This window comes from Pongo pygmaeus, chromosome 20 (assembly GCF_028885625.2).
Source record: "Pongo pygmaeus isolate AG05252 chromosome 20, NHGRI_mPonPyg2-v2.0_pri, whole genome shotgun sequence".
In the NCBI taxonomy this organism is placed as follows: domain Eukaryota; kingdom Metazoa; phylum Chordata; class Mammalia; order Primates; family Hominidae; genus Pongo; species Pongo pygmaeus.
Window position 1 is genome coordinate 23,885,960 of NC_072393.2, and position 23,514 is coordinate 23,909,473.

General features: G+C 39.1%; 1 protein-coding gene across 2 annotated transcripts in view; it reads right to left on the reverse strand.

Moving 5' to 3' along the window:
- LOC129020610 (zinc finger protein 728) overlaps nt 1-23,514 on the reverse strand; it is a 99,801-nt gene that overhangs the window by 18,243 nt on the left and 58,044 nt on the right. Inside the window, exons 1-3 of one of the 2 annotated variants that reach the window (XM_054465191.2) lie at nt 19,258-19,459; nt 4,579-4,705; nt 3,573-3,668 (exon numbers count right to left, since the gene is read on the reverse strand). In XM_054465191.2, the coding sequence (XP_054321166.2) occupies nt 3,573-3,668; nt 4,579-4,705; nt 19,258-19,260 (226 nt within the window). In that variant the 5' untranslated portion in view covers nt 19,261-19,459. Of the gene's footprint in view, nt 1-3,572; nt 3,669-4,578; nt 4,706-19,257; nt 19,460-23,514 lie in introns of those variants that run through there. The other variant, XM_063658858.1, reaches the window with a different exon arrangement.

Below are 23,514 nucleotides of genomic sequence, written 5' to 3' on the forward strand. Positions count from 1 at the left end.
AAACCATCATTCTCAGCAAAGTAACACAAGAACAGAAAACCAAACATAGCATGTTGTCATTCATAAGTGGGAGTTGAACAGTGACAACACAGGGACACAGGAAGGGGAACATCACACACTGGGGCCTGTTCGGGGGTGGGAGGCTAGGGGATGAATAACATTAGGAGAAATACCTGATGTAGATAACGGGTTGATGCGTACAGCAAACCACCATGGCACGTGCATACCTATGTAACAAACCTGCACGTTCTGCACATGTACCCCAGAATTTAAAGTATAATAAAAAAAATCAAAACAGAATATTAACAATGAAACGGACTACTTAAAGGTGGTATAAAACAACTATTTATGACAGAGGTATAGAGAGCACTCCTCAACATCGGGATATACACCCTTCTCAATAGCTCATACAACATATTTCTTGATAGACCACCTCTTAGGCCAAAAAAGAAGTCTTACCAAATTTTTTAAAACTGAAATTTTATGAATTATTTTCTATGACTAAACTCAAATGCAAGTATACAACAATAATAGAAAAAAATTGAAAAAAAAAATATGCCAGGCATGGGTGGCTCACGCCTGTAATCCCGGCATTTTGGGAGGCCCAGGTGGGCGGATCACCTGAGGTCAGGAGATAGAGACCATTCTGGCCAACATAGTGAAACCTTGTCTCTACTAAAATGTGAAAAACTAGCCAGGCTTGGTGGCATGCACCTGCAGTCCCAGCTACTCAGGAGGCTGAGGCAAAGGAATCGCTTGAACCTGGGAGGCAGAGGTTGCAGTGAGCCAAGATTGTGCCACTGCACTCCAGCCTGGAGATAGAGCAAGACTCCATCTCAAAAAAAAAATACACACACACACACACACACACACACACACACACACACACACACATAGGAATTTAACAAAACACTCAAGCATGCTCTTATGCAAAGGTTGTAATAGTTAACATTGTAAAGATGTTCATCCTGGTCAATGTAATCTACAAATTTAATGAAATGTTTTTCAAATTTCTCATTGCATTTTTGAAGAAATAGAAACAGTAACCCCAAAAGTATATAGAATCTCAAAAGACAATAAAGTTCCCAGCAATCTTAAAACAATAATAATAATAATAAAGCAATGTTACAGGCATTAAAGTTCCTGATTTCAAAAGACATTCCAAGCTACAGAATTAAAACAATCTGGTATAAGGATGAAAAATTAGACTAATGAAATAGAATGCAACACATATATATACTTTAACATGTATGGTCATATGAGGAGTCATTTACATAGCAATAATTATTACTGTAAGCTAACAGGTAAAGGCAATGCAAATTTCTGTCACCAAGTCATTCAGTAAATATAATCTGAAATACAAAAATACTGTAATATCACTCAGTTTGCAAAAAGGAAAAAATGTTCTACCAATTATAAAGATAAATCTTGATAACATTACACAAAATGAAATGAGTCAGCCACAAAAAGACATAGATTATGTGAGATATACAGCTAATAAAGCATTTACACTCTTAGAAGCAGATAAAAAGAAAAAGGTGCCCTATTTGCTTAACCCCCAACAGCAAGAAAGTCTGTCAGTCATCCATGACAAAAATGTCTTAATGAGAGAATCAGGCATCATGGTTAACATCTGTAATGACAGCTACATGGTACAGTAAGGTTGAAGAATTGCTTCAAGCCAAAATTTTAAGACCAACCTGGGTTATGCAGTGAGACCCCATCTCAAAAATAAGTGCCTTTAAGAGAGCTTTGAGATCCAGGGAGGCAATTGGGAAACTTTGCTAAAGCCCAAGATTGAGGAGCACCCTTTTCAGAAGGCAAGCTTTCATTCAGGTGGCAAACTACAGGACCCCTGCTCTTGACTACAGACCAGAAAATGTCCCACCCAACTTGGTCCCACTGAGAATTCTGAACTTACTCTGTAATCATCCCAAACTCCTCCCAGCCACAGTCTGTGAGAGGTCTTGGGTCTTCCAGAGGCCTGGAGAGTGATACCCATTTAGAGCAATGCTGGCAGGCCTGCAGACCTTGGTCCCAATAGCAGTTCCATGACTCAGTTCCAGCTTCCTAAGCCACAGTTCATGGCCAGTTCTGCCTATGTAGAAACCACAGTGACCTCAGAAATCCTCTCTGGTACTCAGTGAAAGCCATAATAACCCACATCCTAATATAAAGCCCACCATATGCAGACCTGACTGCAGAAACCTGCCCTAGCATCTACCCTACTGAGCAAAGTCCTGAAGGATATTTACTCTGTCCAAAAATAAAATGGGAATTACAACTACCCAAGCCCCTTGTAATAAGCCAACCCTAGTGCAGAGCCAGCAGCCTTGTGACCAAGCTACAACCCCGCTCTACTACAAACCCAGAGGGCATTCTATCACCCTGGAGGCCCAACAAAAGAAGATTTTTACCCTCTGAAACCAGTTTATAAAAACTTTAAAAGGTGTTTGCACCTTCAAATTCAGACACCAATGCAAAAGTATATTGTGCCCATTGTCAATGCTTCTATTTTAACACAGCACTTGATGTATGTGGAAGAAAAATTAGTCAAAAAAATTTTAAAGTCATTGAAATTGAAGACAAATAAATAAAACATTGCTGCTTGTAGATCATGCAATGTTCTCTATAAAAAAACCATAAACAGTACATTAAAACCTTTTAAAATACACTCAGTAAATTAGCAAAATATAAAATTAACATACAAGTTATGATTCCATACACTTAAACTATCTGATAAAATAGAGGAAGAAAACAATCTTATTTACAATAGCACTAAAATAATAAATATCTGAGAACAAATTTAACCGAGGAGCTGAAAAACGTTTCAAGTGAAAGATTTATCAATGAAAAATGGGAGAACACAAATAAATTTAAATATATTTTGTCTATCGATTCAAAGAATAAATGTGAAAATGCCATATTATCCAAAGTGGTCTCTAGATTCAATAAACTCTCTATCAATATTCCAGTGGTTTTTTTTCACAGTAATGAAAAATACAATCATAAAATTTACATGAAACTACAAGAAACTATGAATAGCCAAGGCAATCTTGAGGAAAAAGAAAAAAGCAGGACAACATACTTTATAATTTCAAACTGTATTTCAAGACTATAGTAATAAAAACAGGATGAAATGTGCAGAAAAATGAACCAAAAACACCCAATGATACAGAAACCACTACTCTCACACATTTCAGAGATGATGGAAAAAGAGAACTTAAAAGATAGTTTAACATGGAGTACCTTAAAATTATGGAAATATCTGTGTCCACAAAAACAAAAACAAAAAAACTCAGATTGTGCACTCTCTTGTATGCCATGAACAGTACTTTGGCTGTCACTGTAAACTTGAAGGAAGATTACTGAAGGGAAAGAATTCTTAGAAATTTTAAAAGCATAAGACAGAAGATGCCACTGTGTGAGAGAAAATTAAAAAATAAAAATAAAAATTAGGCTTTCCAGAAACTACTTCTTTTGGAACACAGCTTCCCGTATCACTTTAAGGACTGGCTTTCTCCTTGACTTTGGACCTCTCATCCATGTTGTCTATATTCATTCTTACCTACCTGGCAGTTCTTCCACCATCTCATGTCTCTTCATATTCCAGGGCTCTTTTCCTTGCTCCAGAAAAATGATCAGGTCTGGATTAGGGGCAGCAATACCTGTTTTATTAAAAATAAGTAACATGCATCTTGCTCATATTCTCCAATTAACAACTTAGTAATGTGTTCAGTAAAGAGGATGTAATAGAATATTCTAATACATTTATCCCAAAATACTAAATTACAACAGAAATTTCTAAATATTTAGAAAATACTCTAATTTTTTAAGTTCTTAATTTTATCACCTGCTACTACTGAATTAAAAATTGGTGGTGGCAATTAGATTTTAAGGTGTGAGCACCAGTATTTTATGCCAGTAAAATTTTGAAATTACCATTAATCTAAAGTGAAGGACAGAGATCACCTCAAGAATGTGGTAAGTTAAGGTCAAGATGAAACATCTTGAAATTTTTTCTCTATGGAAAAATCCCTATGATTTTCTTGAAAACAGAAATCTGAAAGCATAAATTACCAAAAAGAAATTATACAAAAGATAAATGATGTTGGGAGCCGAAAGGCTGAGTGTTGTGACCAACTCAGCATGCCACTGGAGGCTATATGATCAAACAGCAAACTGTTTATCATGAATGCAGAATGTGGGCAAATTCGCTTCCGCTCCTGCCGCCAGAAGGTACACTAAGGACAGTCATTCCCTGGTGCCATGCTCCTTGAGGTTATCTACTGGAACATCTGGAGAATAGTGTTTAAAGAATACAGTCATGCAGGCCTGTACTAAGTCAAGCAGCTGACCACAACCTCCCCCTTCTCCCTATCTCCTTTACTCAATCTATAGAAGCTCAGGGCCCTTGTTCACTAGAAGCAAGGAGCCCCCTGGTGCCGTCTTCCAAATATACTCTTTTGTCTTTGTCTTTATTCCTGCGTTCATCCTCCTTTGTCCAGGCCAATAAAGTCCACAGCAAAATGAAACCTATAGTGTATACTAGGAATTGCGTATTAAAGTCATTCTCACCCAGGAAGACCAGGTTTCTGTAGTTCTCTAACATCACATTCCTATATAAATTCTGCTGTACAGTGTCCAGGCATTGCCACTCCTCCAGAGAGAACTGTATGGCCACATCCCGAAATGTCAACGATCCCTGGAAAACACACACAAACACACATATTTACCAACTGGTCATGGGCAGAATTTTTAATTTGACTCAAGGTAAAATGGAGAGAGTAAAAAGAGCTGGTTCTGACTTACAAGAGTGACTGAAATCATTCATAAAATAGTTTTCAACACAACAATATTCTCTAATGTATTCTCTAACTCTGAGAAAAGAAAGTGGTATAAGATCCATAACATCCGTGTATATATAGTACTTTTCTAGATAATAAAGTGTAAACTTGAGGGCATAAACACTAACATGTACAATTTTGAGTGCTATATTTACATCATACAGAATTAATTGTGTGCCAGGTGTGGTGGCTCATACCTGTAATCCCAGCACTTTGGGAGGCCGAGGTGGGCAGATCACCTGAGGTTGGGAGTTGTAGACCAGCCTGACCAACATGGAGAAACCACGTCTCTACTAAAAATACAAAATTAGCTGGGTGTGGTGGTGCGTGCTTGTAATTCTGGCTACTTGGGAGGCTGAGGCAGGAGAATCGCTTGAACCCAGGAGGCGGAGGTTGTGGTGAGCCTAGATCGAGCCATTGCCCTCCAGCCTGGGCAACAAGAGCGAAACTCCATCTCAAAAAAGGGGGAAAAAAAATTGTTTGTATTTTTCAGATGGAAAAGACATAGTTTTGTATATCATTCAGATGGAACAGACATGTTGAGTTAGAAGGTATCACTCAAATTTTAATGTGTACAATAAGCTGGAGATTCCATTAATGCAGATTATTTTTTTTCAGATCAGGGATAAAGTTTGAGTTGCTGAATTTTTAACAAGCTCATCAGTATGTCAATGGTTTTGGCCCAAAAAGACTATTTTGTCAAATATCCAGTAATTGAATGAGCCTGTGTTTTTCTCAGTTTTTCTGGTTTGTAAACAAAGATGAGAGCCTTCATTTCCCAAAAACAGACAAATGCAAAGGAAACCTAAGAAAGAAGGGCAGCTGCCAGATTAAATGTGTTGGTTTGTTCACATCAGCTGCATAAAGATACTTAACGATGAAGAGAAAAATAATTCTATAGTGAAAAAATGTGTCAGAGAGCTTATCAACAAGTGATTTATTAACATTAACTACACTAGAACAAATTTTTATAATGTCCTGATGCACCCAGAAGGATACAGCATTACTGCTGAGATATTACCCCCCGAAAGGTAAATTATAGTCTGAATTTAACCATAAGGAAACATTAGTTTTATGGAAAGTTCAAGATAGAGATATCTCCCATGTTCTGTAATTTTTAATAGTGATTTTAAATAGTCTTTCTTTAGCACTGTAGACAGCAGTTATCTCCTATAAATTTTTTAGAATTTTCTGGGTAATAAATACCATACTGCTTCAATGAGTGGTTTCTTAATCCTGTACTGCATATAGACATAATAAACAACACAGACGAAACCTCAACATTACATGTTCTCTGTCTTCACTAAAAACCCCAGGTTTTCCTCAATAGGAATTTTGAGTATCTACACCTTCCCATGTTCAACAGCCACAAAAGGACATTTTTAATATCGCAGAATATAAAATCATAGTGAGATTTCTGCACAGCATATACGAAGCTATAATGTAGAGAAGGCTCTGGTATATAGAAAAAATATATTTTTCAGAGACTTTGACTATTGTTAAGAATTTTTTAAAGTAGTTAAGACAAACTCATTAGGGAGGAAAAACACAAGTAGAGAAGTACAGGTTTGCAAGTACTAAACGTATGTTTCCTGGAGGAAGCAGAGCGGACACAGATCTTGATGTGAGACACATTTAGCTGAAAATAAAAGGCCATTTTTTTCTCTTTCTCAGATAAAATTCTCTGGACAAATTACACCTGCATCTTGAGAATATGCCTTTAAAAGGGTCAGCACCACAGGTCTACCTGCTGTCACCACATCCATAGGCAGAAGGACCAAGACAGAAAAACTCCACCCAATTCTGTCCTTTATAGCAGAAGAGATGAAGAAACAATGAGTAGCTCCAGAGAGATAAAAATATGCTTTTCTTTATTTTGTCCTCAGGAGTCATCCCCTGCCACAGGCACCAGCAGTTCTACTACAGTAATGGAAATATGGGCCACGCTGTCCTGCCCCTACCAAATTCAAACAGAACAGGTTCTTGGACCACCCTTTAATGCAAAGATGGAACTTAACTCTCATGAATGTATTTTGAATTCCTCATACTTGATTCTGGCCTCATCTTACAGTCACATGAGCCACTTAATTAAAACAACATGGATGCTTCCACCAAGAACAATAAACAGAATCCATGGAAAGGGCACAAGTAAAAAGAGTTCTGCAAAATAGCCAAGTGATACTACTTAGTGATACTACTTAGAGGCCTGGGCTGATAACCCCTTAACTAAGACTAAGCATTTCCTCTCAAGCTCTAACGAGCTTATAAACCACTTGGTAATTTTCTCCCCACTCTATGAAATGTAATTCTGCAGGTATGGAAAGGGTCCATAAATGAGTCTTTTAAACAAGTGCCCTGTCAATAATGATGTTGCTCCCACTGGGTTTATTCTACCATTAGTTAGAAAAATGAGGCACAACACAGAGTCCCTTAAACCCAGCACTCTTGTCACAACACAAATACTTCTGGTACAAATGAAGACAATCATTCTTCATCCTAAAGTATTACATTCTTTGCTGACTCTAAAGTTTACAGAGAAAACAGAAAGCAGCAATTTCTGAGTAAGTCTGCGTTTGGAAACAACATGTGCACATATACTAATGCAATTTTTATTAAGCAGGTATTATATGCTCAATAGGACATTACAGAGCGCTGTGATACCACATTATGTGATTTAATCCTAATAACACCCTGTGAGTTGATATTAAGTGTTCAGTAATTCCAACACTTTAAAGGACCCAGCATTTTTATTTCTATTTCTGTTTATCTGTCACTGATTTTTTCAAAAAATGCATAGAATAAAAGGCAAAGATAGACAGATGAAAGGGATACAGATGGAAAGAGTTTAATGCAATTTAGATAAATTTTTATTGTGTTTATATTTACTTTCTTGTGACTTGTGAATCAACTACTAGATCTGCAGGAACAGAAAACAGTTGCTAAATAATGTCTCTGCAAGCACTGGTTTTAATAAAAAATTTGAAAAGTAAGATCCTACAATACATACTTTATATTTCCCATTTATCTGCTTTTGGGTTTCAGAAAATGTTGAGCACCAGCTCTAAAAAGGCAACAGGATTCATGACTCAAAACTCTGATTTCCTCTAATCAGTTCTGTGAGGCAAGACTCCAGGGTAGAGCCAGACATAGATAAGGCCTCCAAAAAGGGTGAATATGAACAGGGCTGGGGCAGAGCGTACAGCCAATGTACAATTATGTTCTCTATGCCACTGGGGTGTATTGTCAGTTCTTTTTTTTAAAGCTTACTTAAGTAAACTTAAATCTGAGTTTGTATAATTTTAATCTTTTTTGCCACTGTCCTGTGAATTTTATATTATATGCTAATAAGCAATTAAAAAAATGCCTTAAGGTTTTCTAGAATAATTTTTTAGAAGAAAAATAAGTATTCTTAGCAGGGTAAAATAAATACAAATAACAATGACGACTCTTCTAAGTTCAGTTGTAGACATCAGAAGCCACAATATAAAGTGGCCCAAATAAAGCCCAAGTTTTTGCACACATCTATTTATTGTACCCACCATATGATGTATAATTCAACCATATTTCCAGTTGCTAGTCTAGACTAAAACTGCCAGGATGGTAGGAACCATGACTGCTTCATCTATTTTTCTTTTCTTTTTCCTTTTTTTTGAGACTGAGTCTCACTTTGTTGCCCAGGCTGGAGTGCAATGGTGTGATCTTGGCTCACTGCAGCCTCCACTTCCCAGGTTCAAGCGATTCTCCTGCCTCAGCCTCCCAAGTAACCAGGACTATAGGCATTAGCCACCACACCCGGCTAATTTTGGTATTTTTAGTAGAGACGGGATTTCACCATGTTGGCCAGGCTGGTCTCGAACTCCTGACCTCAGGTGATCCACCCACCTTGGCTTCCCAAAGTGCTGGGATTACACGTATGAGCCACTGCACCCAGCCTGCTTCATCTATTTTTTTTTATGACTATATGAAATGGAAGCAATTAGTTTATCTGTTTGAGCCCAATTAGTTTATCTGTTTGAGCCTCAAGACCTCCTGATTTTTTACCCAAGTACCAGGGAACTTGAAAAACTCTCTTCTGGGTACCAATCAAAGATACTTCTGGTATAAGGGGAGAAACAAACACAAGATGACTCATTTCTCTCACAATGGGACAGAAGCAGAATTTGTCACTCTTATCAGCCTGACACAATTCTGTTCTGGACATTCTCAAATGTCTCAAAGATTCAGAGGTGATTGTGAGAGGGTTCCCCGTGACCCTGGGCTGATGGTCCACTGATAAGCCAGGCAGAGAAGACTCAGGATGATTCTAAATAAAAAATGGAACTGCCTTGGTTGAACTCCAGAACCTGGGTCATCCATCCTGATTTGCTAGCTGTCCTGATTTGCTAGCTGGTGGGTAAGTAGAAGGACAAGAATACTCTACTCCAGTATCACATTTTACAGGTAGGTATAGTTGTGGTCGTGGCTCTGGATACTTTCTGGCCTTAAGATGCTTGTTTACACTTAACAGATTCTGCCATCAGATTCTATTTACTCCTGGAGCCTCTCACATACCTGTGGCAGGTTAATGAAAAAGATGTGAAAAGTTCAAAAAGCCACACTCTCAAAAGAGGAATTTAAAATGTCTATGTTGATATCTTACAATGCCTCCTGTTGGTTTTCTGTAAATTCTCAATCCAAAGTCTGGCCCTGCCTTGTAAATCCCAGGCAGAGGCCAGCCAGACCTTATTTGCAGATTCTAGGTGAAATCAACCTCACCCTGCATTTTTGGGTGTTACAGCAAGTAGAGTGAAATCAAAGGAGAGATTCCCTCATAGAGGCTGCTCTAGAACATTCTAAATAATATTTTACCTTAAAAAAGCTGACACAACATGAACATAAGCAGACAGTTTATTTGGGTCAAGCTTAAGGATTTTAACTTGAGACAAAATATTCAAGTTGCCTGGAATCTACATTTTGATTAGCAGCACTTACAAGTGGATTTGCAAAGGCAAAAAAAAAAAAAAAAAAAAAAAAGGAACAGTGAGTGAGCTGATACAAAATTGGTTGTGAGAAATTCTTATTTGTGTAAAGAAATAACTTTAATAATTGATTGGATATACATTGTTAAGGTTAAGGATATGGAATACAGTGTCCAGTGTGGAATTATTAGTTAAATTTATAGCTACTTATGGCAATAGTGAACAGTTTCAAGAGATACATAGCTGAAAAAAAGGGAGAAAAACATGATTGTGCTCTCATTTTAATGTCTCTCTGAGTTTGATAACTAAAAGGACTTGCATTCCTCAAACAAAAACTTTTTTTTTCTTCTCAGTTCTCAAGACCTAGATTTAGAATTTGGAGCTGCAAATTCAGGTCCTGCATGAGTAAAGTAGCAGCAAGTGTTACCTGAACAATTGTGGGCATTTTAGCATGAGGAGGGAGGGAGAAGTGGATTCTCATGTCTACAGGTCTGCTCAATGCACATTTTACTCTGATTGGACCCCACGGTCACTGAATCAGTTTCAGGTCTGAGGACACAAGAGTCACTGAAAGAGGTAAAATGGTTAATATCTGACCAATGAAGTTTGTAGAAATCTGGTCTAGCCTCTCTAAAAGTGACTCTAGACATGATAGATACCAAGTAGGCAAAGACACAATTCCACCTGCATATTTAGGGGACAGCACGCACTTCACAGCACAATTGTGAACTGACTGGAAGCCGAAAAGACCCATCTAGAATAAAGCTTAGTTGGCACCTTATGTGTTTACATTATGTCTGGTAATTCTAGACAGGATTTGGAAAATATAATTAAAAGCAAAATTTTCTTCAGCCCCAGAGGAACTGCACAGTAACAGAACAGAAAGAAAACTATTTTATTACACAATTACATGTGAATGTGACATGCATTACAGTCAATTTGCTCAAGAGATTGCAAAGACAGAAAGACAGTCACCATAATTAGTCTACAAGTAGAATTTACAGCACCATGTCATACATAGTTCATGCTAAATTTACCTGGTAGTTGGGAAGGCCATCCATGTATGCTAACTGGTTATAATCAATGACAAAATAAACTTTTCGCATCTTCATGACTGGAGGTAGTTTTGCAACTTGAACCCCAGTGCCTGCTGAAGGTAGGCTGTGACTCTTCTACAAAAATTGTTGATTCAGGTGCTATCTTTTTGGCTGTTTACATTTTAAAGCAATAGCTCTCTACTCCCTGAGCACTGGGCTAGAGGACTCCTGTTTCCCTCTCCTGGTGGCTAGTGTACTCTCTTGACCCCTATCATCTGCCACTGAGGCACAGCCCACAGCACAGGGCTCACAGCTGGAAACTCACATCTTAGGTGAACCCCAATTGCCACAGCAGCACTCCAGTGGCACATCAGACAGTGAAGCCTAAGCAGCAGGAGGAGAGCCTGCAGGCCTCCTGGGTAGAAATACACCTTCACAATAATACAAAAGGGAGCAGTGTTTCAGCCTCAGTTTTTATTTATAATGGTGGCATGAAAAAAACACTGCTGGGTTTTGGCATGAGTCCACATAGAGATAGCTCTGAGAGTTCTCACTGTGACAGCCCACGTCTTTCACAGACACCATGGGACTAATAGGGTTTCTGAAACACACACATAATGCATTCGAGAGAAAAACAGCTCTCATTCTGAGAAAGATTATATTGAGAGAAAAAAGTTAAAAGTGTCTTAAGAAAAAACTGAGATTGGATATAAGACTGATCAAGTCAGCCAGAAAATATCTCCCTAAGAAGAATTTCTCTCCAAACACCCAAAGTGCATAGCTACTCTCAGCAAGAGAAACATGAGCATTATTGAATAAAGGGGGCATATTCTCAGCAGAATATTTTGTTGTTTTTGAGATGGAGTTTCATTCTTATTGCCTAGGCTGGAGTGCAATGGCGTGATCTTGGCTCACTGCAACCTCTGCCTCCCGGGTTCAAGTGATTCTCCTGTCTGAGCCTCACAAATAGCTGGGACTATAGGCACGTGCCACCACACCCGGCTAATTTTGTATTTTCGGTAGAGACAAAGTTTCACTATGTTGTCCAGGCTGGTCTCAGACTCCTGACCTCAGTTGATCCACCCACCTTGGCCCCCAAAGTCCTGGGATTAGAGGCATGAGTCACCGTGCCCAGCTCTCAGCACAATTTTTAAAGATTTATCTTCCATCTCTGCCGCTGTCTTATTTCCTAACCATTGAATGTGACATCTATATTGGAATATATCTGACAACTTCCAGCAGCACTTTTTTATAAAAAACTGAAATCTGTGTTAATATAGTAGAATATATTAGAGCTTGCAACATAGCTAACTGGAGAGCTATTATGGTTTTTGGGTAGCCATATCATCTGTCTTTATTTGTCCTGTAATAGCAGCATGCCAATTTGGTAAAATATAAGACACTAAAATTATGCTTACCTATAATTATTCCCACTGGATAAATTAATAAGCATGTCAGACTAATATCTACTGTAACGATTTAATGGTAAATTTTTTTGGATATCAGATATAAATATATAAGTATGAATAATTTTATGTACTAGTCATAAGGTATGTAATATTTTAAAAAATTATCTGAACTATAATTCAGTTGAAACACTGTATTTCAAAAGTATGAATAACAATATTAAAATAACTAAGGAATTCAATCAAAGTAAATATTGTGGCTTTATATTCATACTATTGTAGAAAATACTGTTTAATTTATATGAATGCAGGTTGTCTACAAACACTACACATAACTATACTAACCGTACTGAAGTAAGCCAAGGACAACAGACTCCACTGTTCAGTTTATACACTGAACTCTTCTGGCTTTTGCAGTGTAAGTATGTCAACCTGCAAATAATCACCTTGGATAATCAGGTTTCTGCCAAAGAACTTACTCAGTATCTTTTAGTCTATATTATCCTGTATTGCTAAATTTATTCCGATCTTTGTGCTCAACTTTTTTATGCTCTTGAAATGAAGTTTACTCTGAACAAATCTGTGTCTAGTTTAAAGACTAAAGACAAAAAAAATAATCTTTTGCCAAGACAAAAAGAAAGCAATGAATCTCAGGTCCCAGATAAAGACAATTCTGAGTCAAAAAGAATGGCAAAAGGTTTGTTTCATTGTTAATATGATTTACATATATTTCAAAAAGCAGAAGAAATACATACATATAAACTTTTTTTAAATTAACAAGTTATCCTCCCTTATTTTCACATATGAGAATAAAGCCTCTTATTGCTAATTTGTATTTTCTCTTACAACAGCCAGGTCTCTGGACAAGTTCTTGAACTCTTGGACCTCTGAATTTTGCACACTGTGTGCACTTGAAAGGATGTTTATGAGGGAAAAAGCAGAAGAGAGAAAGATGTTATTAAAAAACCCCATGGGTTCACATGAATAAAGCAAGTTCTTAGAGACCCATGAAGAGACTTAGAATCTGACACAGTAATAATCAGAGACTACATCTGACAAGCACTAACGGACAGATCATTGAAGAAGAAAATTAACAATAATAATATTAGGACCTGAACTCAACACTTGACCAAATAGTCCTAATAGACATCTACAGAACTCTTCATCTAAAAATACCGTAATATACATTCTTCACATCACCACGTAGCACATACTCTAAAATTGACCACACAATCAGAAATAAAACAATTCTCAGCAAATTCAAAAATCCCAAAATGATACAAACCACACACACAGACTACAGCTTAAGAAAAATATAATTCAATACCAATAAAACAACTGGAAACCATACAATTAAATAAAAACTAAACAGCCTACACTTGAATAACTTTTTGGTAAATAATGAAATTAAAGCAGAAACCAAGAAGTGTTTTGAAACAAATAAGAACAAAAATACAAAATACCAGAATCCCTGCAATACAGCCAAGGCAGTGTTAAAAGAAAAATTCATAGCATTAAATCCTCACATCAAAAAGTTAGATCTCAGTTTAACAACCTGATATCATAAATAAAAGACTGAGAGCAGCAAAAGCAAATCAGCCCCTAAGCTAGCAAAAGACAATAACCAAAATCAGATCTGAACTGAAGGAGATTTAGACATGAAAAACTACAAAATATCAAGAAATCCAGGCATTAAATCTATTAAAAAAAAGGTAAATAAACTACTAGCTAGATTAATGAAGAAGATACGAATAAACACAATTAGAAATGAGAAAAAGAGACATTACCACTGACCTCACAAAAATATACTGAAGTCTGCTATGCACATAAAAAAAAAAACCTAGAAGAAATGAAAAAATTCTTCAAAAGGAGACAAATGTGGCTAACAAGCATATAAAAAATGCTCATCACTGATCATTAGAGAAATGCAAAAGAAAAACCACAACAAGAAATCATCTCAAACCAGTGAGAATGGCCATTATTATAATTCAACCATTGTGAAAAGCAGTGTGGTGATTCCTCACTAAACTAAAAACAAAATTACCATTTGACCCAGTAACCTCACAATTGGCTATATACCTAAAAATATGTAAATTATTCTATCATAAAGACACATGCACAATCATATTCATTGCAGCACTATACACAACAGCAAAGACATGGAATCAACCTAAATGCCTATCAATGGTAGACTGGATAAAGAAAATATGGTATGGTTGGGCATGATGGCACATGCCTGTAATCCAGCACTTTGGGGGCTGAGCCAGGTGGATTGCCTGAGCTCAGGAGTTTGAGACTGGCATGGACAACATAGCAAAATCCCATTAAAAAAAAAAAAAAGAAAAATCAGCTCTGCATGGTGGCACAAGCCTTTAGTCTAAAGCTACTTGGGAAGCTTAAGTAGAAGAGGATTGCTTGAGCCTGAGAGGTTGAGAGTCAGCACAGACCCTGATTCAGGGCTCAGTCCCACAACATTGTCCTCACTGCAGATGCCAGTCACAAACTTCATGGGCTCATCTATGCTTCTGACCTACTGTTTAAAAACTGGGGACTCCCATAACCTTTCTGAAATTCAACAATCTGATAGACCTACTCACAGAACTCAGCAAAACACTGTAGTTATATTTACAGGTTTCAAATAAAATATACAACTCCCAAAAAGTCAAATGGAAGAAAACTATAGAACCAAGAAAAGAAGTGGGAAAGATGAAGCATATAGATAATAAATAGCTGTGATTAATAAAATTCTCTATCCTCTGTGTTCTCCAGGAACACTTTTATGAAAAGAAACACCCTTCCCATTGTGACTTAGATGGTGCTCTCTTTACTTACCTAATACACAGCCAGGAAAACACTCTGCATATTTTCTTTTTCTCATTAAAAAAGCAGCTGAATTTGTCTTCAGTGGTCAACATAAAATACTTCTTAATCAAAATTCACTTGTTTATTTTCTTCCCACAGGCTCCTGAACTCTGAGATATGCTCAGTCTGAGCCACCATACAACCTCATTTTATGTCCCTCCTAAGAACACACAGGCTTTAGGGTAAAACATTGTCTGATCTAAAATCTGATTATTTCACCCTTCATTTAAACATTCCCCTCACCTTTTTTCTAATCTTATTTGCTTTTCCCTAGGAAAAAAAAGCCCTTTTCTGCCTAATCTTTGCAATCCTTAAAGATCTTATAGTTGGTACTTCCTCCTGTTGCAATACTCCTTTGGAGTTCTTTTTTTTTTTTTTTTTCATACATCTAATTGATTTATTTTAAAACCTCTCAAAACTGCCTCAAAAAAGTAACAATTTTATCTTCAGTAAGACACTTCCAAACCCCTTCTACCTTAACCTTAACTGCATCTGCCTGTGAGGCCCCAGCTTTCCAGGGCTCTTTAGCTTCTCTCACTATAGAGGCTTCTTCCATGGCTGGGGTAAGCAGGCTGGGACATCTGCAGGAAAGGCTTTCCAGAAGGAACTAACTGGGCCTTTAATAACCTCCTTTTGCCGGCTCAAAATTAACCTTAGCTTGCAGTCATTGGGCTCAAGCTTTAATTACCATGTCAGAGTCATTCACTTAGTTTTTGAAAATAAGTGTTTGAAAAATCCAGCAAAATGATTCAAAAACATATAAGAAAATTTTAATGTGCTTACATTTTGTACCTCAGTAAGAGAAGCAAATGTATTTATTTCTTTTGGACAATAAAGTATTATTTTATTTTTTGTATTAAAAATCATGTGGTAAACAGTTATATGGGAACACTTCTAGGAGGTACCAAATTTCATCACATAAAATTTAGCATTAAACTCAGAAATCGAAATAACAGGATATAGAATAAAGATATTTACTTTAGCAAGTTTACCCTGCAAAAAAAGAAACTGATGTTTTCATGAATCTATGTAACTCATCAATTATCTACCACATTTTCTTGTGGAAATACATTAATTCTCTACAGCCAAAATGGAAGAAAAATTTTTCTTATTTTTTTCCTTGGTAGCTAACATTTTAAAAGCTAGATGGAATTCTGTTTGAAATCATTCAGCCATAAAAAACACACCTGAAGGCCGGGCATGGTGGCTTACGCCTGTAATCCCAGCACTTTGGGGGGCCAAGGCAGGCGGATCATGAGGTCAGAAGATTGAGACCACCCTGGCTAACATGGCGAAACCCCGTCTCTACTAAAAATACAAAAAAATTAGCTGGGTGAGGTGGCGGGCGCCTGTAGTCCCAGCTATTCGGGAAACTGAAGCAGGAAAATGGCGTAAACCCTGGAGACAGAGCTTGCAGTGAGCTGAGATCCCACCACTGCACCCCAGCCTGGGTGACAAAGCGAGACTCTGTCTCAAAAAAAAAAAAAAAAAACCACCAGAGAAAACTCCTAAATTCACTCTGAGAAAGAAAAAGGTGAATGAGAATTTTCAACAAATAAAATATATAGATATTATTTTCTGAAACTCACCTTTTTATGCTCTTTATAAATATTTTCTTACCTTTCAAGCCCTACTAATAAAATGCAATTTACAGTTAAAAAACTGAGGTCAGCCGGGCACAGTGGCTCACACTTGCAATCCCAGCACTTTGGGAGGCCAAGGTGGGCAGATTACTTGAGGTCAGAATTTTGAGCTCAAACAGCCTGGCCAACATGGCAAACCCCCATCTCTACTAAAAATACAAAAAGTAGCCAGGTGTGGTGGTGGGCACCTGTAGTCCCAGCTACTTGGGAGGCTGAGGCATGAGAATCACTTGAACTCGTGATGCAGAGGTTGCAGTGAGCCGAGATTGCACCACTGCACTACAGTCTGGGTGACAGAGGAAAACACTGTCAAAAAAACAAAAACAAAAAAAACCCTGAGGTCAAAATAACTGAACAATGCATTTAATCATTTCAAGGTACAGATATGTCTGACTCATGTGTCAAGTCAGGCCATCCAATTACTTGAGAGATTCTCCCACCCCATCCTGTTCACTTAAGTGCTCAATAATCATTCTCTCAGGAGACTCTGAACTATGCCCCAGTGAGTGCCCCAGGTATATTTTACTTTGCGAGTTTTCGCACCATCTAACTGGGGTCAGTTTTTTTGTCTTTGGAGTGCTATTTCATTTCACAAACCTTTTACCATTTTTCTTTCACTATTTTTCTGTCCCCTAAGAAAATGCAGGGGCAAAAATTATTTTGGTTTCCCCTTCAATACCAGCATCTGATTGTCTGAACAGCAATGTGTCTCCAAGAAATGGAAGCTGGGTGGGTAAAGACAATATTAATACCTCAAGGGGGTAGCTTTCCAAAAAAACAGCACACCATAAGATGCCTCTCAGCCCCAGGGCATTCACCTGCTCTCTTGAGAAGCTACGCTCCATATCTCAGGTCGTCTTATGGGAGAGGAGAGGCTACACTCCATATCTCAGGTTATCTTATGGGAGATGAGAAGCTACACTCCATACCTCAGGTTGTCTTATGGGAGAAAATGACCCAGGAGCTGATATTCACTAGACACTCTCACAGACATAGCCATGGCGGGTATCTTGGTTTTTCCCCAGACAGTACTGAATCTCAGGTCCAAGAAAAAACTGAAGGGTGGCTGAGGACACATCTCCCTATAAAGTTTCCAAAGGGAAACCTTGACCCAAAAACATTCTGATATCTGTGTCTACGGAAAACAGAAGAAAAAATATTTACAAACAGAAAACAAATCTTTTTAAATGTGCCATCAAATGCTTTGTCAAAAAATGATTAAAATAGGTATCAAAATGTACACTAAACTACTTGTTGATAATATGAATAAGGGAGGGGAAATTGGCATTTGGGAATGTCAGAAGGAAGTGAAAATCAAGTATTTTACTGCAAGCCAGAGTCAGGCTGGAGAAATAGGGGATGGGGGATGCACTTGAGGCCCTACTTGGGACACATGTGAAAAATGCAAGGAAGCAGCAGTTCCCTGTGATGTGTGAAAATAATTAAGTGGCTGGCAGTTAGACTGAGGAGGTTGTAGTTCCTAATTTCTACTTTTAAAAAATCTAATTCGGCCAGGCGCGGTGGCTTACACCTGTAATCCCAGCACTTTGGGAGGCCGAGGCGGGTGGATCACTTGAAATCAGGAGTTCAAGACCAGCCTGACCAAGACGGTGAAACCCCGTCGCTATTAAAAATACAAAGTTAACAGGGCGTGGTGGCGCATGCCTGCAATCCCAGCTACCTGGGAGGCTAAGGTAGGAGAATCGCTTGAACCTGGGAGGCGGAGATTGCAGTGAGCCCAGACGGCGCCATTGCACTCCAGCCAGGGCGACAGAGGGAGACTTTGTCTCAAAAAAAACTAATTCAAATGCATTTTTTTGTAAATTACTATATTGGGGAAAAAATTCAGGCTTAACAAACTACAAACTGCCAATTAACCTCTGATTACACAACCAAGAAATTTCCATATTGATAGTACGAATTAAGAAACTACGTAACTGTACCTAACCAATTATTGAATTTGGTTTTCTTCATTAGGCACCTTATAAAACTCTTCCATCAAACCCCTTCAATAGACCATAAACTACAACCCATAGCTGGGTGCTCTACAATTTTGGAATCACTCTTTGGTTAAATTATTTAATACTTGTGCGGTGACTTCCGTAAATTTTTAATACGAGAAAACAGGAGCTGGGAACCTCACGGACCAAAGCTCTTTCCATTCTTGAACCCACACACCGAGTCAGGATTCTCCTGTGACGACCCTCCCATGGTCCCTGCACATCTGAGAGAGACTCCGCGCGGCGGGTGCAGAGCTGCCCCAAGAGGGCTCCAGGCCAGGGCACAATCACAGCGCAGGGAAAAGACAGGACGCCCGGGGACCGGGTGTCAGCGCAGCCGCCATCTTATGGCGGAAGCGGACTGAGGTCGAGCTAGGCAAGGAGAACTCGGGGCACAGATTGTGGAGCTGACTGCGAGGAGGCCTGAGTCCCGCCACAGCCACTTCCCACCGGTTCTAACCAGCCCCGGCCACTCTCTCGGGATGTCGGACCCGGCACACTCACCATTTCTAGGCTTCCGGGAGTCCTGGGACTTAGTTGTGAATCTCCCAATACCTGCAGGTCACAGGGCCATAGAAGCTGGGCCTCTAGGAGCAGACGACACACAGCAGTTAAGAACGACACTTTAACCTCCGGATGCAGCGAGAGCCAAATGTCCTACCACATCCGGGAAACCGCCCTGTCCGCTCCAGCTGCGTGTCTGATTGGACGGTCGCAGCCCAGCGTCCCTGATTGGGTAATGTTTAAGGCCCCGCCCCTTCAGGCCCTGAGTGACGGAAGATGTTATCAAATGCTGGGCTGACTGAAGAAAGAGAGCCAGCCCAGTCAGCCGCCTTTTCAGGCAGGGCTTCCTCCCTGAGCTGAGCCAGGCCCACCCCAGAGCATGGGAAAATTCTATCTCTTCTTTACTCTCTCTCTTTTTAAATGTATTCGAAATGTGAACAAATATAGCTTACTGTCAGGTTAATAATACATAAAATGTTTGTTCAAGAGTAAATCGATTTTTACTTTAGTAATAATTATCAATACTAAAGTCCGGGCGCGATGGTTTACGCCTTTAATCCCATCAGTTTGGGAGGCCGAGGCGGGCGGATCACCTGAGGTCAAAAGTTCAAGACTAGCCTGGTCGACCTGGTGAAACCACTTCTCTACTAAAAATACAAAAATTAGTTGGGCGTGGTGGTGGGCGCCTGTAATCCCAGCTACTCAGGAGGCTGAAGAAGGAGAATCATTTGAACCCAGGAGGTGGAGGTTGCAGTGAGCCGACATCGGGCCATTGCACTCCAGCCTGGGCAACAAGGGTGAAACGCCATCTCAAAAAACAAACAAAACAAAAAAACCCTAATTTTAGTAAAACCTTATAAATAAAGCCATCAAATTTGTCATTTTTGAACACTCTAGATTTTCATATATATTTTATAATCTCTTTTTTTTGTTTGTTTGTTTTTTTGAGACGGTCTCCCTCTGCCGCCCAGGCTGGAGTGCAGTGGCACGATCTCGGCTTACTAAAAGCTCCGCCTCCCGGGTGCAAGTAATTCTCCTCCCTCAGCCTCCCCGGGAGCTGGGATTACAGGCGCCCGCCACCACGCCCGGCTAATTTTTGTTTTTTTAGTAGAGACAGGATTTCACCATGTTGAGGCCAGGCTGGTCTCAAACTCCTGACTTCAGGCAATCCGTCCACCTCGGCCTCCCAAAGTGCTGGGATTACAGGCGTGAGCCACGGCGCCCAGCCTTATAATCTCTTATAATTTTTTAACTCTTTTGATTTATTTTATTAGACTTTTTTTTTTTTTTTAACTTGAAACAACCTTTATTTTATTTTATTTTTTTTTGAGACAGTCTTGCTTTGCCGGCCAGGCTAGAGTGTAATGGCATGATCTCAGCTCACTGCAACCCCTCTTAGGTTCAAGCGATTCTCCTGCCTCAGCCTCCCGAGTAGCTGGATTACAGGCGCCTGCCACCACACCCAGCTAATTTAGCATGGTGGCCTGAACCTGTAGTAGCAGCTATTCAGGGGCTGAAGTAGGAGGATTGCCTGAGCCCAGGAGGTTGTGGCTGCAGTGAGCCCTGATCAAGCCACTGCACTCCATTCTGGATGACAGAATGAGACCCTTTCTCAAAAAAAAAAAAAAAAAAAAAAAAGCCAAAGCATATAAACTTAAACTTACGGGAGTTTGGGGGTTTTTATTTTTGTCTTAAATTATTATATTTCAATAGTTTTGGGGTACAGGTAGTATTTGGTTACATGGATAGGTTCTTTTGTGGTGATTTCTGAGATTTCGGTGCACCAATCTCCCAAGCAGTGTGCGCTGTACCCAATGTGTAGTCTTTCATCCGTCACCGCCTCTCCCACCCTTCCCACTGAGTGCCCAGAGTCCATTATATAATTCTTTTTAATTTTTAATTTTTTTTTTTTTTGAGACGGAGTTTCACTTGCCTCGGCCTCCCAAAGTGTTGAGATTACAAGCGTGAGCCACCGCGCCTGGCCACATTTTGTGATTTTTATGCCTTTGCATCTTCATAGCTTAGCTCCCACTTATAAGTGAGAACTTACAATATTTGGGGTTTTATCCCTTTTTTCTTTTCTTTTTCTTTTTTTTTTTTTTTTTTTTGAGACGGAGTTTGCTGTGATTACAGGCAAGAGCCACCGTGCCTGGCCTATTTTTTGATGTTTTAATTATGGTCTTTTCTGTTTGTTTGTTTGTTTGTTTGTTTTTGAGATGGAGTCTCGCTCTGTCAATCTCAGCTCACTGCAACCTCCGCCTCCTGGGTTCAAGCGATTCTCCAGCCTCAGCCTGCCGAGTAGCAGGGATTACAGACACACGCCATCGCGGCCTGCTAATTTTTGTATTTTTAGTAGAGGCGGGGTTTTACCATGTTGGCCAAGCTGGTCTGGAACTCCTGACCTCAGGTGATCCACCAGTCTTGGTCTCCCAAAGTGCTGAGATTACAGGCATGAGCCACCATGACCAGCCAATTATGGTCATTCTTGTGAGAGTAAGGTGGTATCACATAGTGGTTTTGATTTGCATTTCCCTGATCATTAATCATTAGTGATATTCAGCATTTTTTTTCTATGTTTGTTGGCTATTTGTATATCTTCTTTTGAGAATTGTTTAAAAGTCCCATCTGTCTTTGTTTTTGTTGCATTTGCTTGGGGGTTCTTGGTCATGCACTCTTTGCTCAAGTCAATGTCTGGAAGAGTTTTTCCAATGCTTTAGAATTCAAGTAGTTTCAGGTCTTAGATTAAAGTATTTGATCCATCTTGAGTTGATTTTTTTATAAGGTGAGAGATGAAGATCCATTTTTTTTTTTTTTTGAGACGGAGTCTCGCTCTGTTCCCGGGCTGGGGTGCAGTGGCACGATCTCTGCCTCCTGGGTTCAAGCAATTCTCTGCCTCAGCCTCCCGAGTAGCTGGGATTACAGGCACCCGCCACCACATCCGGCTAAATTTTTTTTGTATTTTTAGTAGAGACAGGGTTTCACCATCTTGGCCAGGCTGGTCTTGAACTCCTGACCTCGTGATCCACCCACCTCGACCTCCCTAAGTGCTGGGATAACAGGTATGAGCCACTGCACCCAGCCGAAGATCCAGTTTTATTCTTCAATATGTGGCTTCCCAATTATGCCAGCACCATTTATTGAATAGGGTGTTCTTTCCCCACTTTGTATCTTTGTTTACTTTGTCAAAGATCAGTTGGCTGTTAAGTATTTGGGTTCATTTCTGGTTTCGCTATTCTGTTTCATTGGTCTACATGTCTATTTTTATACCCATACAATGCTGTTTTGGTAACTATAGCCTTGTAGTATAGTTTGAAGTCATATAAGGTGATGCCTTCAGATTTTTGTGTGTGTGTTTTTGGTTTTGTTGTTGTTTTTTTTTTCTTAGTCTTGCTTTGACTTTGGAGGCTCTCTTTTTATTTTATATAAATTTTAGGATTTTTTTAGTTCTGTGAAGAATGATAATGTTATTTTGATGGAAATTACATTGAATTTGTAGATTGCTTTTGGTAGGTTGATCATTGTCACAGTAGGATTGCTACCCATCCATAAGCATGAAATATGTTTCCATTTGTTTTTGTTGTCTATGATTTCTTTTAGCAATGTTTTGTAGTTTTTCTTGTAGAGATCTTTCACCACCTTGGTTAGACATATTCCTAATTATTTTTTTTTTTTTGCAGCTATTTTAAAATGAGTTGAGTTCTTAATTTAATTCTTAGTTTGGTCACTGTTAGTGTACACCAGTGCCACTAACTTGTGCACATTGATTTTGTATCCTGAAATTTTACTGAATTGATGTATCAGATTGAAAAGCTTTTTTCTCTTTTTTCTTTTTGAGACAAGGTCTTACTCTGTTGCCCAGGCTGGAGTGCAGTAGCATGATCTCGGCTCACTGCAACCTCTGCCTCCTGGGTTCAAGTGATTCTCCTGTCTCAGCCTCCCTAGTAGCTGGAATTACAGCCTCTTGTCACTGTGCCTGGCTAATTTTTGTATTCTTAGTAGAGACGAGGTTTTACCTTGTTGGCTAGGCTGGTCTTGAACTCCTGACCTCAGGTGATCCATCTGCCTCCACCTCCCCAAGTGCTGGGATTACAGGCTTGAGCCACTGCACCTGGCCCTAAAAGCTTTTTAGATGAGTATTTAGGGTTTCCCAGCTATACAATTATATCATTGGTAAACAGTGACAATTTGACTTCCTCTTTACCAATTTAGATGCTGTTTATTTTTTGCTTTACTCTGATTGCTCTGGCTAAGACTTCC